At 40.9% G+C, this 19,257-nt stretch overlaps 1 protein-coding gene across 9 annotated transcripts in view; it reads left to right on the plus strand.

Annotated features, from left to right (window-relative positions):
• The window catches only part of RNF212B (ring finger protein 212B), a 100,343-nt gene that overhangs the window by 46,970 nt on the left and 34,116 nt on the right, over window positions 1-19,257 (plus strand). For 6 of the 9 annotated variants that reach the window (XR_013396106.1, XM_015143398.3, XM_028851419.2 and 3 more), the window contains exons 1-4: window positions 6,651-6,819; window positions 9,021-9,121; window positions 11,462-11,514; window positions 12,510-12,584. Coding sequence is in view for 8 of the 9 variants with exons in the window: in XM_015143398.3 (XP_014998884.1) it covers window positions 9,022-9,121; window positions 11,462-11,514; window positions 12,510-12,584 (228 nt within the window). In the remaining variant the exon portion in view is untranslated. Of the gene's footprint in view, window positions 1-6,650; window positions 6,820-9,020; window positions 9,122-11,461; window positions 11,515-12,197; window positions 12,335-12,509; window positions 12,585-19,257 lie in introns of those variants that run through there. The other 3 variants (XM_077940716.1, XM_077940715.1, XM_077940719.1) reach the window with 3 other exon arrangements.

Here is a 19,257-nt window from a genome sequence, read left to right on the forward strand (position 1 = left end):
GTTGTTTGACATTTTTGCTGTTGAGTTATTCTTTTTTTTAAAACAAAAGGTCTTACATATTTATTACTGAACCCAGTCTACTAGCCCACAGCAAATAAACAAACAGAAAAAATATATTCCCAATAAAACATGCCCAATTGTCCAGACAGTGGTGACATTTTTAGCTTGATATAGTAAGATGGTTATGACCTTGATACTGCATAAATATGTGTGCCATCTCGTGTGCAATTCCTTATGGATCCAGCTTGAATCTTCTCCAATGTCTCCTTTTAAAGTTGTACCTGATTTTATAATCAGTTTTCATCCAAATCCACTGGGGAATGGGATGATTTTGCTTTTGTTTCTTGGTAAGGAATTGCTTAATACTGAAAGTCTTGTGAGAAGACATGGCGAAGAAGTGAAGTCGAATACACACCACAATGGTGGAAAAAGGAAGAGAGAGAGAGTTGTAGTTCTTTTTATATTTTGAATATTAAACCCTTATCAGATATATGATTTACTAATATTTTCTCCCATTCTGTGGGTTGCCTTTCACTTTCTTGATAGTGTCCTTTGTTGCACAAAAGCTTTTAATTTTAACTAAGTCCCTTTTATTTATTTTTCTTTTGTTGCCTGTGCTATTTTTGTATTTAAAAAAACATTGCCAAATACAAGGTCATGAAGATTTTCCCCTATATTTTCTTCTAAGAGTTTTATGGTTTTCACCTACACATTTAGGTCTTTGATCCATTTTGAGTTAATTTTTGTATATGGTGTAAGTTAAGGATTCAACTTTATTCTTTTGCATATGGACATAGATTTCCCAGCACTGTTTGTTGCAGAGACTGCTCTTTCCCCTATTCAATGGTCTTGACACCCTTGTCAAAAATCATCTGACCATAGATGTGAGGGTTTATTTCTGGATTCTCAGTTCTATTCCATTGGTCTATATATGTCTATCCTTATGCTAGAAACACACTGTTTGGATTACAGTCACTTTGTAGTAAGTTTTGAAATTGGGAAATATGAGTCTTCCACATTTGTTCCTTTTTAAGATTGTTTTGACTATTCTAAGTTCTTTGAAATTTTATATGAATTTTAGGATGGATTTTTCAATTTCTGAAAAAAACAGTTGGAATTTTGATAGGGATGACATTGAATCCGTATATAGCTTGGGATGCTATTGTAAACAATATTAAGTAGTGTTCTATGTACAAACAAGTCTTGTGCCTCTCCTTGATTAAATTTATTCCTAAATATTTTATTATTCTTGATGCTCTCACAAATGGAATTATTTTCTCTGGGCAATCAATTTTTGACAAAGGTAATTTAGTTGAGAGAAGTTAATCTTTAAAAAAAATGATGCTGAAACAATTGGATATCCACATGAAAAACACACGCACATACACACATGCAAATTTTAATCCATACCTCACACCACATAGAAAATTAACTCAAATGAATCATATACCTAAATGTAAAATCAAAATAACAAATCTACATTTCTAGAATTTTTGAAGAAAATTTCCAGAGGTACCCCATTTTCCTTTCAGAGTAGAAGATAATAATATTTAAAGAAAAGAAAATTTTGTCTGGGTTTGGTGGCTCATGCCTGTAATCCCAGCACTTTAGGAGGCTGAGGTGGGAGGATCAGTTGAGCCCAGGAGTTTGAGACCAGCCTGGACAACATGGTGAAACCCTATCTCTATCAAAAAAAAAAAAAAAAAAAAAAAGAAAAAGAAAAATTAGCCGGATGTGGTGGTGTGTGCTTGTAGTCCCAGCTACTCGGGAGGCTGAGGTTGGGGGAATCATTTGAGCCTGGGAGGTTGAGGCTGCAGTGAGCCATAATCATGACACTACACTTCAGCCTGGGCAACAGAGTGAGACCCTGTCTCAGAAAAAAAAAAAAAAAAGAATTCTCAAAACTCAACAATAATAAAATAAAAAACCCAATTAAAAATGAGTAGGCTGGGCATGGTGGCTCATGCCTGTAATCCCAGCACTTTGGGAAGCCAAGGTGGGCAGATCACCTGAGGTCAGGAGTTCGAGACCAGCCTGGTCAACACAGTGAAACCCTGTCTCTACCAAAATACAAAAATTAGCCAGGCCTGGTGGTGCATGCCAATAGTCCCAGCTACTCAGGAGGCGAAGGCAGGAGAATTGCTTGAACCTGGGAGACAGAGGCTGCAGTGAGCCGAGATAGTACCACTGTACTTGCACTCCAGCCATGTATACCATGTTTAAGAAAGCACACCCAAAAAGCCCAGAACACTCAAAACCAAGATATTTTCTAGGAAAACTGTTGGTCTCTTTTTTTTTCTTCAACTGTTCAAATTTCTATTAAGTTGTTGGTTTTCTTTTTTAAAAAGCTCTTTGTATATTAAAGCTACTAGCCTGGCCAGGTGCAGTGGCTCACGCCTGTAATCCCAGCACTTTGGGAGGCCGAGGTGGGGAGATCATGAGGTCAGGAGATCGAGACCATCCTGGCTAACATGGTGAAACCCTGTCTCTACTAAAAATACAAAAAATTAGCTGGGCATGGTGGCGGGTGCCTGTAGTCTCAGCTGCTTGGGAGGCTGAGGCAGGAGAATGGCATGAACCCAGAGGGCAGAGCTTGTAGTGAGCCAAGATCATGCCACTGCACTCCAGCCTGGGTGACAGAGCAAGACTCCGTCTCGGAAAAAAAAAAAAAAGCTATTAGCCCTTTATGATTTAAGTTGATTTTTTTGTAATTTGTCACTTTGTGCTTTACTTTTCCTGTATGTGTGTGTGTGTGTACATGCAAAAAGTTTTTTTTAATTACTTAGTCAAATTTGTCAATCCTTTCTTTTCTTTCTTCTAGATTTTTGGATCCTAGGAAGATTTCCTGCACACCTAGGTTATAAGAGTATTTACTCATATTTTCATCTGGTACTTGTCTGTTTAGATTTCTGATCCATTTGAAATTTATCCTGGTAAACAGTATGAGAAACAGACTCAATTTTATATTTTTTCAAATGGCTATTCAGTTGTCACAATTCTATGTATATAAAAATTCAATTCCCCATGCACACTCACCAATTAAAATGTATTAATGTACTTGGTTCTATTTCTAGACTTGATTCTGTTTCATTGGTCTACATGTTTATGCACCAATACCACACTTTAAATTACAGATGTTTTATAATATATTTTAATATTGGATGGGGCTAACACCCCACTCCACATGGCATTAAAATATTTTCAAATGAAAACTTTTATTTAAGTAGAATTAAGATTACTCAAGCATGATGCCACATACTTGTAATCCCAGCTACTGGGAAGGCTGAGGCAGGAAGATCATTTGAGGTCAGGAATTTGAGACCAGCCCGGGCAACATAGTGAGACCTTGTCTCTTAAAAAAATATAAAAAATTAGGGCTGGGTGCGGTGGCTCATGCCTGCAATCCCAGCACTTTGGGAGGTCGAGGCAGGTGGATCACGAGGTCAAGAGTTCAAGACCAGCCTGGCCAACATGGTGAAACCCCATCTCTACTAAGAATACAAAAATTAGCCAGGCATAGTGGCGAATGCCTGTAATCCCAACTACTTGGGAGGCTGACGCAGGAGAATTGCTTGAACCCAGCGGGTGGAGATTGCAGTGAGCCAAGATGGCGCCATTGCCCTCCAGCCTGGGTGACACAGCAATACGCCATCTGGGAAAAAAAATAGCCAGGCAAGGTAGAGGAGGCTGAGGCAGAAGGATCCCTTGAGTTCAGGAATTCTAGACTGTAGCAGGTTATGATTGTGCCACTAAACTCTAGCCTGGGCAGCAGAGGGAGACACCCATCTCTTAAAAACAATTATATTTAAGAAAAGTATTTATGGAATAGTTTGATTTGTAACCTGAGCTAATCACTTTGTTCATGGAATACTGTTTTTACTTGAAAGAACATCTAACATACAAACTATTCACACTTGGGTATTTGGTAGGCATTTTCTCAAAAAAAACAAAATGGCCTTGTCACTTCAAGGAAAACCAGTGATAGTATTTGTTGCCAATGATAACATTCAAGGTTTCAGATAAAAATTAGAATTTTGGAAAACTTGTACCTGCAATTGTGAGCTTGACAGCTTCCCAAGACTCAAATACTCACCTGATGAGATAGGTAGTGATATTAACAAAAGTGATTTTTTATATTGTATAATGAATGGTGTCAATATTTAATCTTCTATAACAAAACGCACCAATGTGTATAACTCAGTGAACCAAAATTTTTCAAATGACCAGTTTGGTCTAAATGTATGATGTTACAAAATCGTGCATGGGCAAAAGATCCATTTAAAGTGCAAAACAGACTAACTCATTTTAATGTAACAGGCTATAAAAAGTTCATTGATACGGTTTCAGATCCCACTTTGCAATCAACTTTTAACTCAGACTTCCTGAATTTTGATGTGATATCAAAGAGAAATGTTCACAATTATCTGAAAAGGCCATTTAAATACCATTCTCTTTCCCTACACATTTGAGTGAATCCAAATGTTCTTCACACACTCCAACCAAAACAGCATACTGCAAAAGTTAAAGCAGAAGCAAATATAGGACTCCACCAGCTTTCTATTTAGCTACATAGTAAGAGATTACAAAAATGTAAAAACAATGCCACTCTTTTCACTAAATTTTTCTTGTTTTGGAAAATACATTTTCCATAGATTATTTATATTAACATCGTGGCCGGGCGCGGTGGCTCACACCTGCAAACTTTGGGAGGCCGAGGCGGGTGTATCACGATGTCAGGAATTCCAGAGCAGCCTGGCCAACACGGTGAAACCCCGTCTCTACTAAAAATACAGAAAATTAGCTGGGCGTAATGGCAGGCGCCTGTAATCGCAGTTAATCTGGAGGCTGAGACGGGAGAATCGCTTGAACACAGCAGGCGGAGGTTGCAGTGAGCCGAGATGGGCGCTACTGCACTCCAGCCCTGGCCACAGAGTGAGACTCCGTCTCAAAAAACAACAACAACAAACAAACAAACAAACATACATTTAATGGGTTTATTATTGTTTTCAGATGAATTAATAAATATTTTTAAAATTCTCTTTTAATTGCTAATCTGGTAAATATTGGTAGATGCAATTTACATTAACAAAAGCTCTTTGGAGGGTCTTCAACAATTTTGTAAAGGAAGCCTGCAACCAAAAAGTTTGAGAACTACTACTCTAAGTGGATTCCTCAGGAAAAGCTCATTTGCATGCTTTTTGCCAGTGGCCTTTACACCTGAACACAATATAAGGGAATATAAATTTATTGGATCATAATTTCCGTAAAAATCTGGAAAACGTTGTTTCATTGCTCTCTAGAATGCTTCTGTGGAGACATCTGATGCCAATCTTATTCTCTCTCTCTCTTTTTTTTGTTTTTTGTTTTTTTTTGGTTTGTTTGTTAGTTTGAGGCAGTGTCTTGCTCTCTCAACCAGGCTGGAGTGCAGTGGCATGAACACAGCTCACTGCGGCCTCGACCCCCTGGTATTAAGTGATACACCTGCCTCAGCCTCCCTAAGTAGCTGGGACTACAGGCACCCGCCACCACACCTGGCTAATTTTTTTTTTTTTTTTTTTTTTTTTAAACGGAGCCTCTCTCTGTCTCCCAGGCTGGAGTGCAGTGGCGCGATCTCGGCTCACTGCAACCTCCACCTTCCGGGTTCAAACGATTCTCCTGCCTCAGCCTCCTCAGTAGCTGGGATTACAGGTGCGTGCCACCATACTCGGCTAATTTTTGTATTTTTAGTAGAAGTGGGGTTTCGCCATGTTGGCCAGGCTGGTTTGTAACTCCTGACCTCAAGTGATCCGCCTGCCTCGGCCTCCCAAGGTGCTGGGATTACAGGTGTGAGCCACCCACTGCTCCTGGCCAAAAATTTCTGAATAAAGTTTGACTTTTTTTTTTTTTTTTTTTTTTTTGAGATGGAGTCTCACTCTGTCGCCCAGGCTGGAGTGCAGTGGCGCGATCTCGGCTCACTGCAAACTCCACTCCCCGGGTTCACGCCATTCTCCTGCCTCAGCCTCCAGTGTAGCCGGGACTACAGGCGCCCACCACCTCGCCCGGCTCATTTTTTTTGTATTTTTAGTAGAGACGGGGTTTCACCGTGTTAGCCAAGATGGTCTCGATCTCCTGACCTCGTGATGCGCCCGCCTCGGCCTCCCAAAGTGCTGGGGTTACAGGCGTGAGCCACCGCGCCCGGCCAAGTTTGACATTTTTTTAACTGAAATTTGTTAGTTCTCACTTAATATCACATTGTTCTTTGTCCACATCATTTTAAATTTTTCCTATTTCTGATTTTACGCTATTCTTTCAAAGCACCCATTATTTTCATTTCATTTTAGAATATTAGGCAAAAGTTTTCGCCCACTTTATGACCACATTTTATATTGCGTTCTCATCGTTTATTGGAACATTAATTAGGCTTTATTTTCACCTTGTTGTTTCCACAGTAACATGTATGGGATTAGGTTACAGTGTTTGTTTGTCCCCAATCTTTTAAGCGAGGTGAATTTTCCTGGGCTGCTAGGAAAAGTTCCTACACCCCTCTCCCGCCACCGCGAACCGCTCCTCGCCCTGTGAACGCCTCTGCGGGCCCCGCCCACGTCCCGCGAACGCCACGGAGCCACGTCCACTCTTTTAGCATAGCGCCAGGCCCCGCCCACATCTCACCCACCGCCCCGGCTGCGCTTAGCCTCTTGCCTCACCCGGTGCCAAGCCAGCTGTTTATTTTCCCGCCATTTCCAGCTCTTCGTGAGGAGAAGTGGATGATTTCCTGAGATCTGAGGCCTTCTGGAATCACTGCGGCCAAGCGGGTAGGGAGTGTAGCCAGAAAAAGAACTGGTAAGTTTGAGACGGCTGAGGCCACATCGCCTCTGGAAAGCAGGCGAGTTTTGCCCTCGGGATCGCCTTAATCACTCTGTTCACTGCCTTTTTTATGTTGGATTCATCTGGTCAGTTCAGGGGATGACATTGTTGCCGCCCTTAAACAAACCTGGGCATATAGAACGGGGCCTTTTTAGTGGTTTTTTAAGACTCACTTGCTGATGAAAGTTAGTGTATCAGGAGCAAACAAATAGGACAACGAAGCTCGTGGCACTGGGATGCGTTTGCGTTGAGCTGTTTATTCAGTACTTTTTTTTTATCGTAAATCTTACGAAGTTTGTATCCCTCCGCGCTCACACACACACACATCCTACGAAAAGGCCGGGTGCAGTGGCTCCCGCCTGTAATCCCAGCACTTTGGAGAGGCCGAGGTGGGAGGATCGCTTGAGTCCAGGAGTTCCAGACCAGCCTGGTTAACACAGAGAGGCCTTGTCTCTACGAAAAATGAAAATAAAAATAAAAAATTGCCAGGCGGGGTAGTCCCAGCGACTCCAGAGGCTGAGGAGGAAAGATCGCTTGAGCCCAGGAGTTCCAGGCTGCAGTGAGCCCTGATCTGCCTCTGCACTCCAGCCTGGAGACAGAGTCAGACCCTGTCTCAAAATAATAATAATTATCCCCCCCACACACAAAAAAACCTTACAAAGTCACATTTACTCAGGTATTTAACAAAGTATATGAAATTGGTATTGGCAGAAAATACAGGATATATGGTTACCATGTCTAACACAAAAGCTATTTAATGTGGGAGCAAGAACTTTACGTAGGGAATCAGGAAACCAATAATTAAAGATGGTACTTTTGGCAAGTCATTTAATTTCGCTGAATATCAGGTACCTCTTTTGAAAAATGGTGGGACTGAACAAAACGTTAAGTGATTCTTCAAAGTCCATTTCAGATCTATGATTCTGAGTTTCTTTTTTTTTGAGACGGACTCACTCTGTCGCCCGGGCTGGAGTGCAGTGGCACGATCTTGGCTCACTGCAACCTCCTGGGTTCAAGCAATTATCCTGCCTCAGCCTCCCAAGTAGCTGGGATTACAGGCATGCACCACCACGCTCAGCTAATTTTTTTATTTTTAGTAGAGACGGGGTTTTGCCATGTTGGCCAGGCTGGTCTTGAAACATCTGACCTCAGGTGATCCACGTGCCTCGGCCTCCCAAAGTGTTGGGATTACAGGCATGAGCCACCACACCTGGCCTGATTCTGAGTTCCTATAGAGTAGAAGGAAAGTATATAAGCTGAGACCATACTATCATTTATCAGCCCTATTTTCCTTAGATAAAATGTGTCCCAAGTAGCTAATATGTGATATTCTCTTTCTGGTTCACTACCTTCTCTTGGCTCTACTCTCACCATATCACAGGAAATAATTTAAAAAGAAATGGATAATTCATTTTTTGTTTTTATGTTTTTAAGATTGTATTTTCTTTTTTCTTTTCTTTTTTTTTTTTTTTTTTGAGACAGAGTCTGGCTCTGTTGCAGGCTGGAGTGCAATGGCGCCATCTCAGCTCACTGCAACCTCTGCCTCTCATGTTCAAGTGCTTCTCCTGCCTCCGCCTCCTGATTAGCTGGGATTACAGGCACCTGCCACCACGCCCGGCTAATTTTTATATTTTTAAAATGTAGAGATGGGGTTTCACCATGTTGGCCAGGCTGGTCTTAAACTCTTGACTTCAGGTGATCCACCTGCCTTGACCTCCCAAAGTGCTGGGATTACAGGTGTGAGCCACTGTGCTTGGCCAGGATTGTATTTTCTAATTACAAATTGGCACATGTATTAATCCAGAAAACCTGGGGGAAAAAAGTAAAGGAAAACACACACACACACACACACATAACCTTGCCACTCAAAAAAAAAAATCTCACCACTGTCCATTACTTTTCTAAATGTGTGTTTATATGTATATATATGTATATGTATATATATCCACATTTATATATAAAATGTTATAACAGTCTGCTGTTATAAAAAGCAGTCTGCTTTTTTTCCACTTTATATGTACATGTACTTCTTCACAACCAATTGGAATACCCACAAGGATATGCCACATCCCAAAAAGCTATCAGAAGCTAAGCAAGCATAGTTACATAGATTTTGGAACAGCTACAATTATGTTATGCCCTAGGCTATTCTTACTGTTTCTCTTTATCTGCTCCAGAATGGATTGGTTTCATTGCAACCAGTGCTTCCGAAAAGATGGAGCCCATTTCTTTGTCACCAGCTGCGGTCATATTTTCTGTAAAACGTGTGTGACTCTGGGTGAGTGATTCAACTGTTTTCAGATTCAGGGAAAAATGTTTTCATGTAATGATGTAAGGAGTAGCCATTTCTATGTGTGTCTTAGGATAAAAATCACTTATTAGGTCAATGGTGATACAGATACTGTAGGAAACTGTCAATTTTAGAAATTGAAGGAATCCATTAATAAAGAATGGTGCTAAATTATTTAGCAAATGATTTAGCAAATCTATTACTTGAGGACCAGAGTGTACTCATTAGTGTTTTGAAGTCTGGCAGGGAAAGCCACAAGGCATCGGACTCTTCAGGGAAAAGAGATAGAATAAGTATAATGGATGGGAATAGAGGAAAGTTTGGCTGATAGAAGAGCCATTTCTAAAGGGGAAGTGGTCTAGTATGTGACATCAATTTGATTAGAAATGATGATGATGATACCTTTGCAGCTTAAAAAGCAGTTTCATATCAACCAATTTTATGTAAGCCGCGCCACACGCCCCAGTGGTAATTATTAGTAGAACCGTTTTACAAATGAAGAGACTGGCTCAGAGAGGATAAGTGATTTGACTTATTGAAGTGATGCTTCAATAGGGTTTTGAATGATAAAATGGAATTTACCAAGTGGATAAGGCAGGGAAGATTTATTCTAGTTTAAGAGAACAGCATGTACAAAGACGTATTACATCATAAAACCATAGTGCAGGGGACTACACATAATTGGGATTGTTAGAATATAAACAGTAAGGTAAGACGTGGTGAGAGATGAGGCTAGTGAAGTAGGGAGTGTCGGATGATGCAAGGCTCTATGCACTGGGCTAAAGAGCCTGAACTTAATCCTGCAGGTGATGGAGACCTGTGGAAGTTTTTGTTTTGTTTTGTTTTTGACACAGTCTCACTTCGTCACCGAGGCTGTAGTGCAATGGTGCAATCTTGGCTCACTGCAACCTCTGCTTCCCAGGTTCAAGCGATTCTCATGTCTCAGCCACTTGAGTAGCTGGAATTATAGGCATGCACCACGATGCCGGGCTAACTATTGTATTTTTAGTAGAGATGGGGTTTCACCATGTTGGCCAGGCTGATCTTGAACTCCCAGCCTCAAGTGATCCACCTGCCTCAGCCTCCTAAAGTGCTGGGATTACAGGTGTGAGCCATTTTTTGTTTTGTTTTGTTTTGTTTTAAGAGAAGAATGTTATGTACTTGCTAGCTCACTCTGGCAACGATATGGACTGGGAAAAAGAAAAACCTTTAGTCCCCAGAAAAAGAACAGTCAAGTTAAGTAGCCTCAGGGGAAGCTTTTTTCTCTGTACAAATCTCATGACCTTTTAAAGTTGTCGCTAATGTAAAAAGCTGTTTACTATGGTAACAGCAGCTCACTTTGGAGTGGTTTGTCTCCATAAAGCATATGCCATGTGATGTTTTCTGCTGACATGGCATTTGTCTTAATCAATGACCAGTCCCACTACTAAAATTTCACTTTACAGGGAAAGATTAGGAATCTTAATTTTTGCTTCTTTCAGATTGGGTTGATTGGGGAATGAGAGTAGCAGAGCTTCAAAGCAAGATTAACAAATATTAGCAAAGTGATGACAAGGTAGGCATAACTGGGGAGTTTCTTACAGTACCCAATGTGTGCCTGCTGTCAGGTCAATAGAATACAAAAGAGTAACTTAAAGATCTTTGGTATCTTGTACTTTTCCCTACTCTTGTAAACGTACTGCAGTACTTCTGCTGGGAGTTTAGAATTGTCCTTTCTGTTCCACAGAAGAAAACTGGGAATTTATAAAAAGATGGGGCAGGAGGTGCTGGGATGGTGGCTCATGCTTATAAACTTACCACTTTGCGGGGGCCAAGGTGGGAGGATCACTTGAGCCCAGGAGTTCAAGACCAGCTTGAGCAACATATGGAGACTCCATCTCTAAAGATAATAACAAAATTAAAATGAGCTGAGGTGGTAATGTGCGCCTGTAGTCCCAGCTAGCTGGAAGACTGAAGCAGGAGGATCACTTGAGCCTGGGAGGTTGAGGCTGCAGTGAGCCATAATTGTGCCACTGCATTCCAGCCTGGGTGACAGAGTGAGACCCTGTCTCAAAAAAAACATAAAATAAAATTTTAAAAGATAGGGAGATGGGTAGAGGTACAGTGTGAAAGCCCTACTTATACCTCAACATACTAGTTTGGAAACACTTACTTAGAGAACAGACCTTAAGTTGGTGTCCTTTTATAACACAATGATATTCTAAATTCAGTAAGAACCCTTTTTTTCTTCTATTGCTAGCATACTAGATTGTTGCCATGTACTTTAAGTCTTTAAATCTTACCTCATGCTCATGAAAGCCAAACATTTTTTTTCCCTTTTCCTTCCAGAAAAATGTGCTGTTTGTGGAACTGCCTGCAAGCATCTGGCTCTTTCTGATAATGTAAGTTTTTCTCCCCCTGCCACAAATGGTCTCATCCCATTTCTGGCCTGTAGGAAGTATATACAAAGTACAGATGATGAATTGTTTTAAAAAGAAAGAGAAGAAGACCGGGCGTGGTGGCTCACACCTGTAATCCCAGCATTTTGGGAGGTCAAGGCAGGTGGATCGCCTGAGCTCAGGAATTTGAGACCACCCTGGGCAACATAGTAAAACTCTGTCTCTACTAAAATATAAAAAATTAGCCAGGCTTGGTGGTGCGGGCCTGTAGTCCCAGCTACTTGGGAGGCTGAAGCACGAGAATCACTTGAGCCTGGGAGGCGGAAGTTGCAGTGAGCCAAGATCGCACCACTACACTCCAGCTTGGGAGTAAGACTCTGTCTAAAAAAAAAACAGAAAAGAAGAAGAAAAAGAAAGCAAAGAAACAAACTTGCAAATAGCCATTTGTAAAAAGAGTGTAAATAATAGGCCAGCTGAAGAGGCTCGCACCTGTAATCCCAGCACTTTGGGAGGCTGAGGTGGATAGATCACCTGAGATCAGAAGTTTGAGACCAGCCTGGCCAACATGATGAAACCCCCATCTCTACTAAAAATACAAAAATTAGCAGGGTGTGTTGGTGGGCACCTGTAATCCCAGCTACTCAGGAGGCTGAGGCAAAAGAATCACTTGAACCCAAGAGGCGAGGGTTGCAATGAGCCTAGATCACACCACTGCACTCCAGCCTGGGTGACAACAGCAAAACTCTGTCTCAAAGAAAAAAAAAAAAAGAATATAAACAACAGATGGAAGCATTATTTGTGATCACTGTTACAGATGCACAAGGTAAGGAGAATTGGACATATAATGTACATCTAGAACAGTGGTGATCTCCCTTTTATACAGAGTGGAGATAATGCCAGGTATATTAGAAAAGGTGGTACATCCTTTGTCATATTAGTCAGTATTTTATTTTATTCAATTGTGGATATTCTCACAGTGTGTATTGCTCTCTTTATAGCTGAAGCCTCAGGAGAAGATGTTTTTCAAAAGTCCTGTGGAGACAGCTTTGCAGTATTTTAGTCACATCTCTCAGGTATGAGAAACAAAAGTGAAGAAAATCTGATTCTCCAGGCAAATTCTAATTGCATCTTATTTCTTTATCAAAGGTTTTCTTTAAACTGCATTTGTACACAATGGAGGGAAATTAACTGCTTTCTTTGCTTTCTTCCTTGATGATACAAATTTCAATCAGTTAACTTTTTATTGACCCAGAATCTGTGATAGGCTGTAAAAATCACTATGTAGCTAACATCTTGCCTTGTATTTCCTCGTTGTATTAATTAATTTCTAAGACTAAAGGTTGTTCTAGGGAGCTTTATCATTTTTCTCAGCAGATAGATGCATCTTCTAAAAATTGCTTTGAGTATATAGGCCTGGCCCTGCAAACAATTGGTGTGATGGTTTAACTCGCAACCAGTAACTTACAGCACTAAGATCATGAGACTACTTCTTGTTTCCCATTCTTACTTTTCAATAACCTTTTTAGTAATACTTAACTCTTCATTTAGTGTTAATAACTGGTTTCTTGAATTTTAGGAAATATTTGTCTTTTCTTGATGTGTCATATGTTGGCATACAATTGACTTGGTCAGGAGCAACAGGAATGTAGAAGAAGGTAGAGAGAAGGCAGGACAACCATTTGAGAGAATTCCCTAGTTGTAAAAACTTTGATTTTTTTCTTTCTACTCCCCAGTTATCTTAGATCATGCTACAGCCTCATGGAATTCCTATTGTGGCATATTTCTTGAGATTTGTATCACTGTTCCCTTTCTATACTCTTACTTCTTATTCTTTTGAAAGTACCCCTTTTCTAAACCTCAAGATGATCCTTAGTCATTTTCTGGTTGAAGATTTATTTTTCAGTGTCCTGCCTCTCAATCCTCACTCTAGAGATACAGTAAGGCATTCGAATTAAGGCTTGCTGCTTGCTGTCTTTAGCTGCTGGGTTGAGCCATCATATTTGACATACACTATATTTAACATTATAAGTATATTAAAATCCAGCTGAGACTCAAGGAGAAATGTAAACAAGGTCATAGGAACAAGAGAAAGAGCAGACCTTTGGTTAATAAATAAACCTAGGCATAGTTAATGATCAGTAGAGAAATCATATGTAGTCTGAATCCTAACCTGCCTGATCATGGGACCAATTACACATGGTCAAACAATCAAGATAAAAGAAATGGAAAGGGTCAGTTAATCATCACTGTAGTGAAGGGTCAATTTAGTGAAGTCAGCAAAGTCTAAAAATGTGTTTTCCTAATTTGTGAAGCTGAATAACTGATCCAGTACCTAGACTGTTTCACTCAGGCTTCTGCTCAAAACATTCTTCTTCAGTCAGTCCTTTAGTGACTCTCATATTTCAAATAGTAGCCCCAGCATTTTCTACTCCTTACCATGCTTTTTTTTCATCATAGTTCTTTTCTCTAACATTATGTTATATATTTGTTGTCTGAATCCTGCACTGGAATATAAGCTCCATGAAAACAGATTTGGTTGTTTTGTTTATTGTTCTCTTTTAATAGTCTTTAATAAGTAGTGGACACTCAAAATGTTGTCATTGAATGAATGATGGAATGTTGCTCTAAATATCTATTTATGTTCTAATTTTAGTATTTACGTTCTTACGTTCTCCAATCTCTACAATGACTTAAGGCCATTTCTTCTGCTGCACTTTGTGCTAATAGTTGATCAAACTGCCTGTTTTGAATCCTTTACCCACCTCAAGATAATCTTTCTGAGGGATCAGAGAACCTCATGTAGATCTGTAAGTTTTCTTTTCTTTTCTTTCTTTCTTTTTTTTTTTTTTGAGTTGGAGTCTTGCTTTTGTCGCCCAGGCTGGAGTGCGGTGGCGAGATCTCAGCTCACAGAAACCTCTGCCTCCAGGGTTCAAGCAATTCTCCTGGGGGCAGGGGCAATTTCAGTCTTATTCATTTTATATGACTCGTAACATAGCACCAGGAACATAGAAGGATTCAATAAATACTTTTTGAAAGAATTAATGAAATAATCTTTCCTATTGAAGTTATCCTTTAATGTATATGAAATACAGTAAAGTGATAATACTGGGAAAACTCTTGGTGTAGAAATCTAATGACCAACTCGGCCTGCTAACTTATCACTTTACTTCTTTGAGTCAGTCATACTTCCTCACATGTAATATGAAATAATAATACTCATCCTACTTCTTATGAAGATCCAATGAGACAATGTTTATGGAAATATTCTAAAAACCATAAAGTACTTAAAAAAAAAAACAAAAAAAACCCCACAAAAACAGAGACAGTCTTGCTATATTGCCCAGGCTGTTCTCAAACTCCTGGCCTCAAGCAGTCCTCCCACCTTGGCCTCCCAAAGTGCCAGGATTACAGGTGTGAGCCACCACGCCTAACCTGAAAATTGTACTTTATTAGTTTAAAAAATAATGTGGAAAAGTCATGAAAGGTTATGAGTGATCACAAACTCACTTAAAAATAGTTAAAGATCATATACGTAAAAAGAAGTTTGTGTTTTAAAAAATTGTTGGCCGGGCGTAGTGGCTCACGCCTGTAATCCCAGCACTTTGGGAGGCCAACGTGGGCGGATCACCTGAGGTCAGGAGCTCGTGACCAACCTGGCCAACATGGAGAAACCCCTTCTCTACTAAAAATAAAAAATTAGCCAAGTATGGTGGCACATGTCTGTACTCCCAGCTACTCAAGAGGCTGAGGCAGGAGAATTGCCTGAACCCGGGAGGTAGAGATTGCGGTGAGCCGAGATCGCGCCATTGCACTTCAGCCTGGGCAACCAGAGCAAAACTCCATCTCAAAAAAAAAAAAAAAAAAAAAAAATTGTTTTCAAAGGGAAATATAAACACCCCATCTGCTTTTTTTTTTTTTGAGACGGAGTCTCGCTCTGTCACCCAGCCTGGAGTGCAGTGGCTTGATCTCAGCTCACTGCAAGCTCCGCCTCCCGGATTCACGCCATTCTCCTGCCTCAGCCTCCCAAGTAGCTGGGACTATAGGCGCCCACCACCACGCCAGGCTAATTTTTTTATATTTTTAGTAGAGACGGGGTTTCACCGTGTTAGCCGGGATGGTCTCCATCTCCTGACCTCGTGATCTGCCCGTCTCGGCCTCCCAAAGTGCTGGAATTACAGGCGTGAGCCACTGAACCCGGCCCTTTTTTTTTTTTTTTTTTTTTTTGGGTCCACTAGTTTTCATGCAATCTCCTACTTTTTTTAATAACAGCTTTATTGAGATGTAGTTAACATACCATAAAATTCACCCTTTAAAGTATGCAATTCAGTGGTTTTTAATACATCCACAGAATTGCACAAACACTACTGCCTAATTTTCAAACATTTTCATCTCACCCCAGAAAGAAGCTCTGTACTTATTGGCAGGCACTTCCCAAACCCTTCCCACCCTCCCCATCTCCAGGCAATCACTAATTTACTTTCTGTTCCTATGGTTTTGCCTGTTCGGGACATAAATATAGGATCATATAATGTATGGTCTTTTGTGACTTGCTGCATTCACTAAGTATAATGCTCTCAAGTTTCATCCATGTGGTAGCATCTATTAGGACTTTATTAATATTTCATTCCATTTTATAGCCAAATAACAATCTATTATATAAATGGATGTACATTTTACTTATGTATTCACTAGTTGATAGACATTTGGGTTGTTCCTACTTTGGGGCTATTATAAGTAATATTGCTGTGGAACATTTATGTACAAGTTTTTACATGGACATATATTTTTATTTCTGTTGGGTATATACCTAGGAGTGGAATTTCTGGGTCAAATGGTAACTCTATATTTAACTTTTTTAGGAACTGCCAGACTATTTTCCCAAGTGGCTGTAGTGTTTTACATCCTTAGCAGCTGTTTTAGTCTGTCTGGGCTGCTATAATAAAATACCTTAGACTGGACAATTTCTAAATAACAGAAATTTAATTCTCACAGTTCTGGAGGCTGGGAAGTTCAACATCAAGGCCCCAATAGATGCAGTGTCTGGTAACGGCTTACTCTTTGCTTCCAAGATAATGCCTTCTTGCTGCATCCTCACATGGCAAAAGTGGCAAACAGGCTTCTTTTTTACTTATTTTTTTGAGACAGGGTCTCACTCTGTCACAAAGGCTGGAGTGCAGTAGTGTGGTTGTGGCCAGTGGTGCAATCATGGCTCCCTGCAGCCTTGCCCTCTTGAGCTCAGGTGATCCTCTCACCTCACTCTCCCAGGTAGCTGGGACTACAAGCACATGTCACACCACCCAGCTAGTTTTTGTATTTTTTTAAAATAAATACAGGGTTTCACCACGTTGCCCAGGCTGGTCTTGAACCTGGGCTCACGCAGTCTGCCCGCCTCAGCCTCCCAAAGTGCTGCAATTACAGGCGTGAGCCACCGCGCCCAACCACAAGCCTTTTTTTTTTTTTTTTTTTTTTTGAGACAGAGTCTTGCTCTGTCGCCCAGGCTGGAGTGCTGTGGCACGATCTCAGCTCACTGCATCCTCTGCTTCCTGGGTTCAAGCAATTCTCCTGCCTACACCTCCTGAGTAGCTGGGATTATAGGTGTGCGCCACCACGCCCGGCTAATTTTTGTATTTTTAATAGAGACGGGGTTTCACCATGTTGGTCAGGCTAGTCCGGAATTCCTGACCTCGTGATCCGCTCACCTCAGCCTCCCAAGGTGCTGAGATTACAGACGCGCCACCATGCCCACCCCCCAAGCCTCTTTTTATTTATAAGGCACTGATCCTATTTATAAGGCACTAATCCCATTCACAAGAGCAAAGCCTTCAGGACATAATAACCTCCTAAAGCCTCCATATCTTAATACTATTGCATTGAGAGTTGAGTGTCAACAAATGAATTTTTGTGGGACGCAAACATTCAGACCACAGCAGGCCAGTAAATATTTTAAGCTTTGCAGGCCATACAATTTCCGATGCAGCTATCCAACTCTGCTGTTGTAGCACGGAAGCAGCCATAGACAGCATGTAAGCAAATGGGTATAATTATGTTCCAATAAAACTTATTTACAAAAACAGACAGCTAGCCCAGCACGGTGGCTCACGCCTGTAATCCCAGCACTTTGGGAGGCCAAGGCCGGCGGATCACGAGGTCAGGAGATCAAGACCATCCTGGCTAACACAGTGAAACCCCATCTCCACTAAAAATACAAAAAATTAGCTGGGCGTGGTGGCGGGCGCCTGCAGTTCCAGCTACTGGGAAGGTTGAGGTAGGAGAATGGCATGAAACCCAGGAGGCAGAGGTTGCAGTGAACTGAGATCGCGCCACTGCACTCCAGCCTGGGCGACAGAGTGAGACTGTCTCAAAAACAAAAACAAAAACAAAAAAACCCCCAAAAAACAAAACAGACAGCTGGTCATGTTCAGTTGTTTGCTGACTATTGGTCTATTTTATGTTTTTAAAGGATTTTTGAAGTCTCATGTTTTTACTAATATATACATCCATAATTGCTACATATACTGTTGGAATAAAATCAGGTCAAGATTTGATCTCATCAATAGATCAGAGCTTCTCCATCCCTCATTTGAATTAAGAATTTGAACAACTGAGGTACTCAGTGGGCCAGATGCAGTGGCTCACACCACTTTGGAGGCCAAGGTGGAAGGATTGCATGAGGCCAGGAGTTTGAGACTAGCTTGGGTAACATAGTGAAACCCCATCTCTACAAAAAATTTAAAAATTAGGTGGGCATGGTGGCACACACCTGTAATCCCAGCTACTCAGGAGGCTGAGGTGGGAGGATCGCTTGATCCCAAGAGGTTGAGGCTGCAGTGAGCCGTGATTGCACCACCGTACTCCAGCTTGGGTAAAAATAGAGAAATTAAAAAGAGATACTCAATGGTGCTTTTGAAGAAAAGTTGTATTTAGTTTAATATTATTTTACCTAAAAAGGAAAAGCTGTCAGTATTTAGGACTTCTGAAACAGTGTAGTTGAATTCTTCATCACTACTGAGCAGGGGGTGGAGGAACCTTAGGCCAATGTGAGGTTGTATTCCTTTGATCATACAAACTGTGCAACCCAAAACATAACCCTCCGCCTGGTGGGCTGCTGTGGCTCTCATTCAGAGTGGGTACTTCAGACATCTTACTAACAATCCTCCAATTGCTTTTGCTAAGAAAGCATTTTTAGGGTTCTTTTTTGCTCTACTCTGTTCCCTCTGAGCCATCACGATAATCTATTTCAATTGCAAATCTGAACAAGTAACTGCCTTTTCAGAATCCTTTGGTGGCTTCCTATCACTAAGTTTCAGACTGCTCAGAGTAATACATAGTTACCTTAATGATCTGGTTCCTCCTAAACTCTCCAATTTCAATCACAACTACCACCTCACATCTCATATACAAACACAAGTTTTTACATAAGGTTATTTATTACTGAATCTATTAGGCAGATTTAGTTCTTTGCAGTTCTTTTACAGACCATATACTTTCATACCTTTATATCTGAAACGCCTAACTTCTACACTTTAAAGACTAAGTTAGGCTGGGCGTGGTGGCTCACGCCTGTAATCCCAGCACTTTTGGAGGCTGACAGGGGTGGATCACCTGAGGTTGAGGGTTCAAGATCTGCCTGGCCAATATGGTGAAACCCCATCTCTACTAAAAATACAAAAAAGTAGCCGGGTGTGGTAGTGGCGTGTGCCTGTAATCCCAGCTGCTTGTGAGACTGAGGCATGAGAATCACTTGAA

This window comes from Macaca mulatta, chromosome 7 (assembly GCF_049350105.2).
Source record: "Macaca mulatta isolate MMU2019108-1 chromosome 7, T2T-MMU8v2.0, whole genome shotgun sequence".
NCBI classification, from domain to species: Eukaryota; Metazoa; Chordata; class Mammalia; order Primates; family Cercopithecidae; genus Macaca; species Macaca mulatta.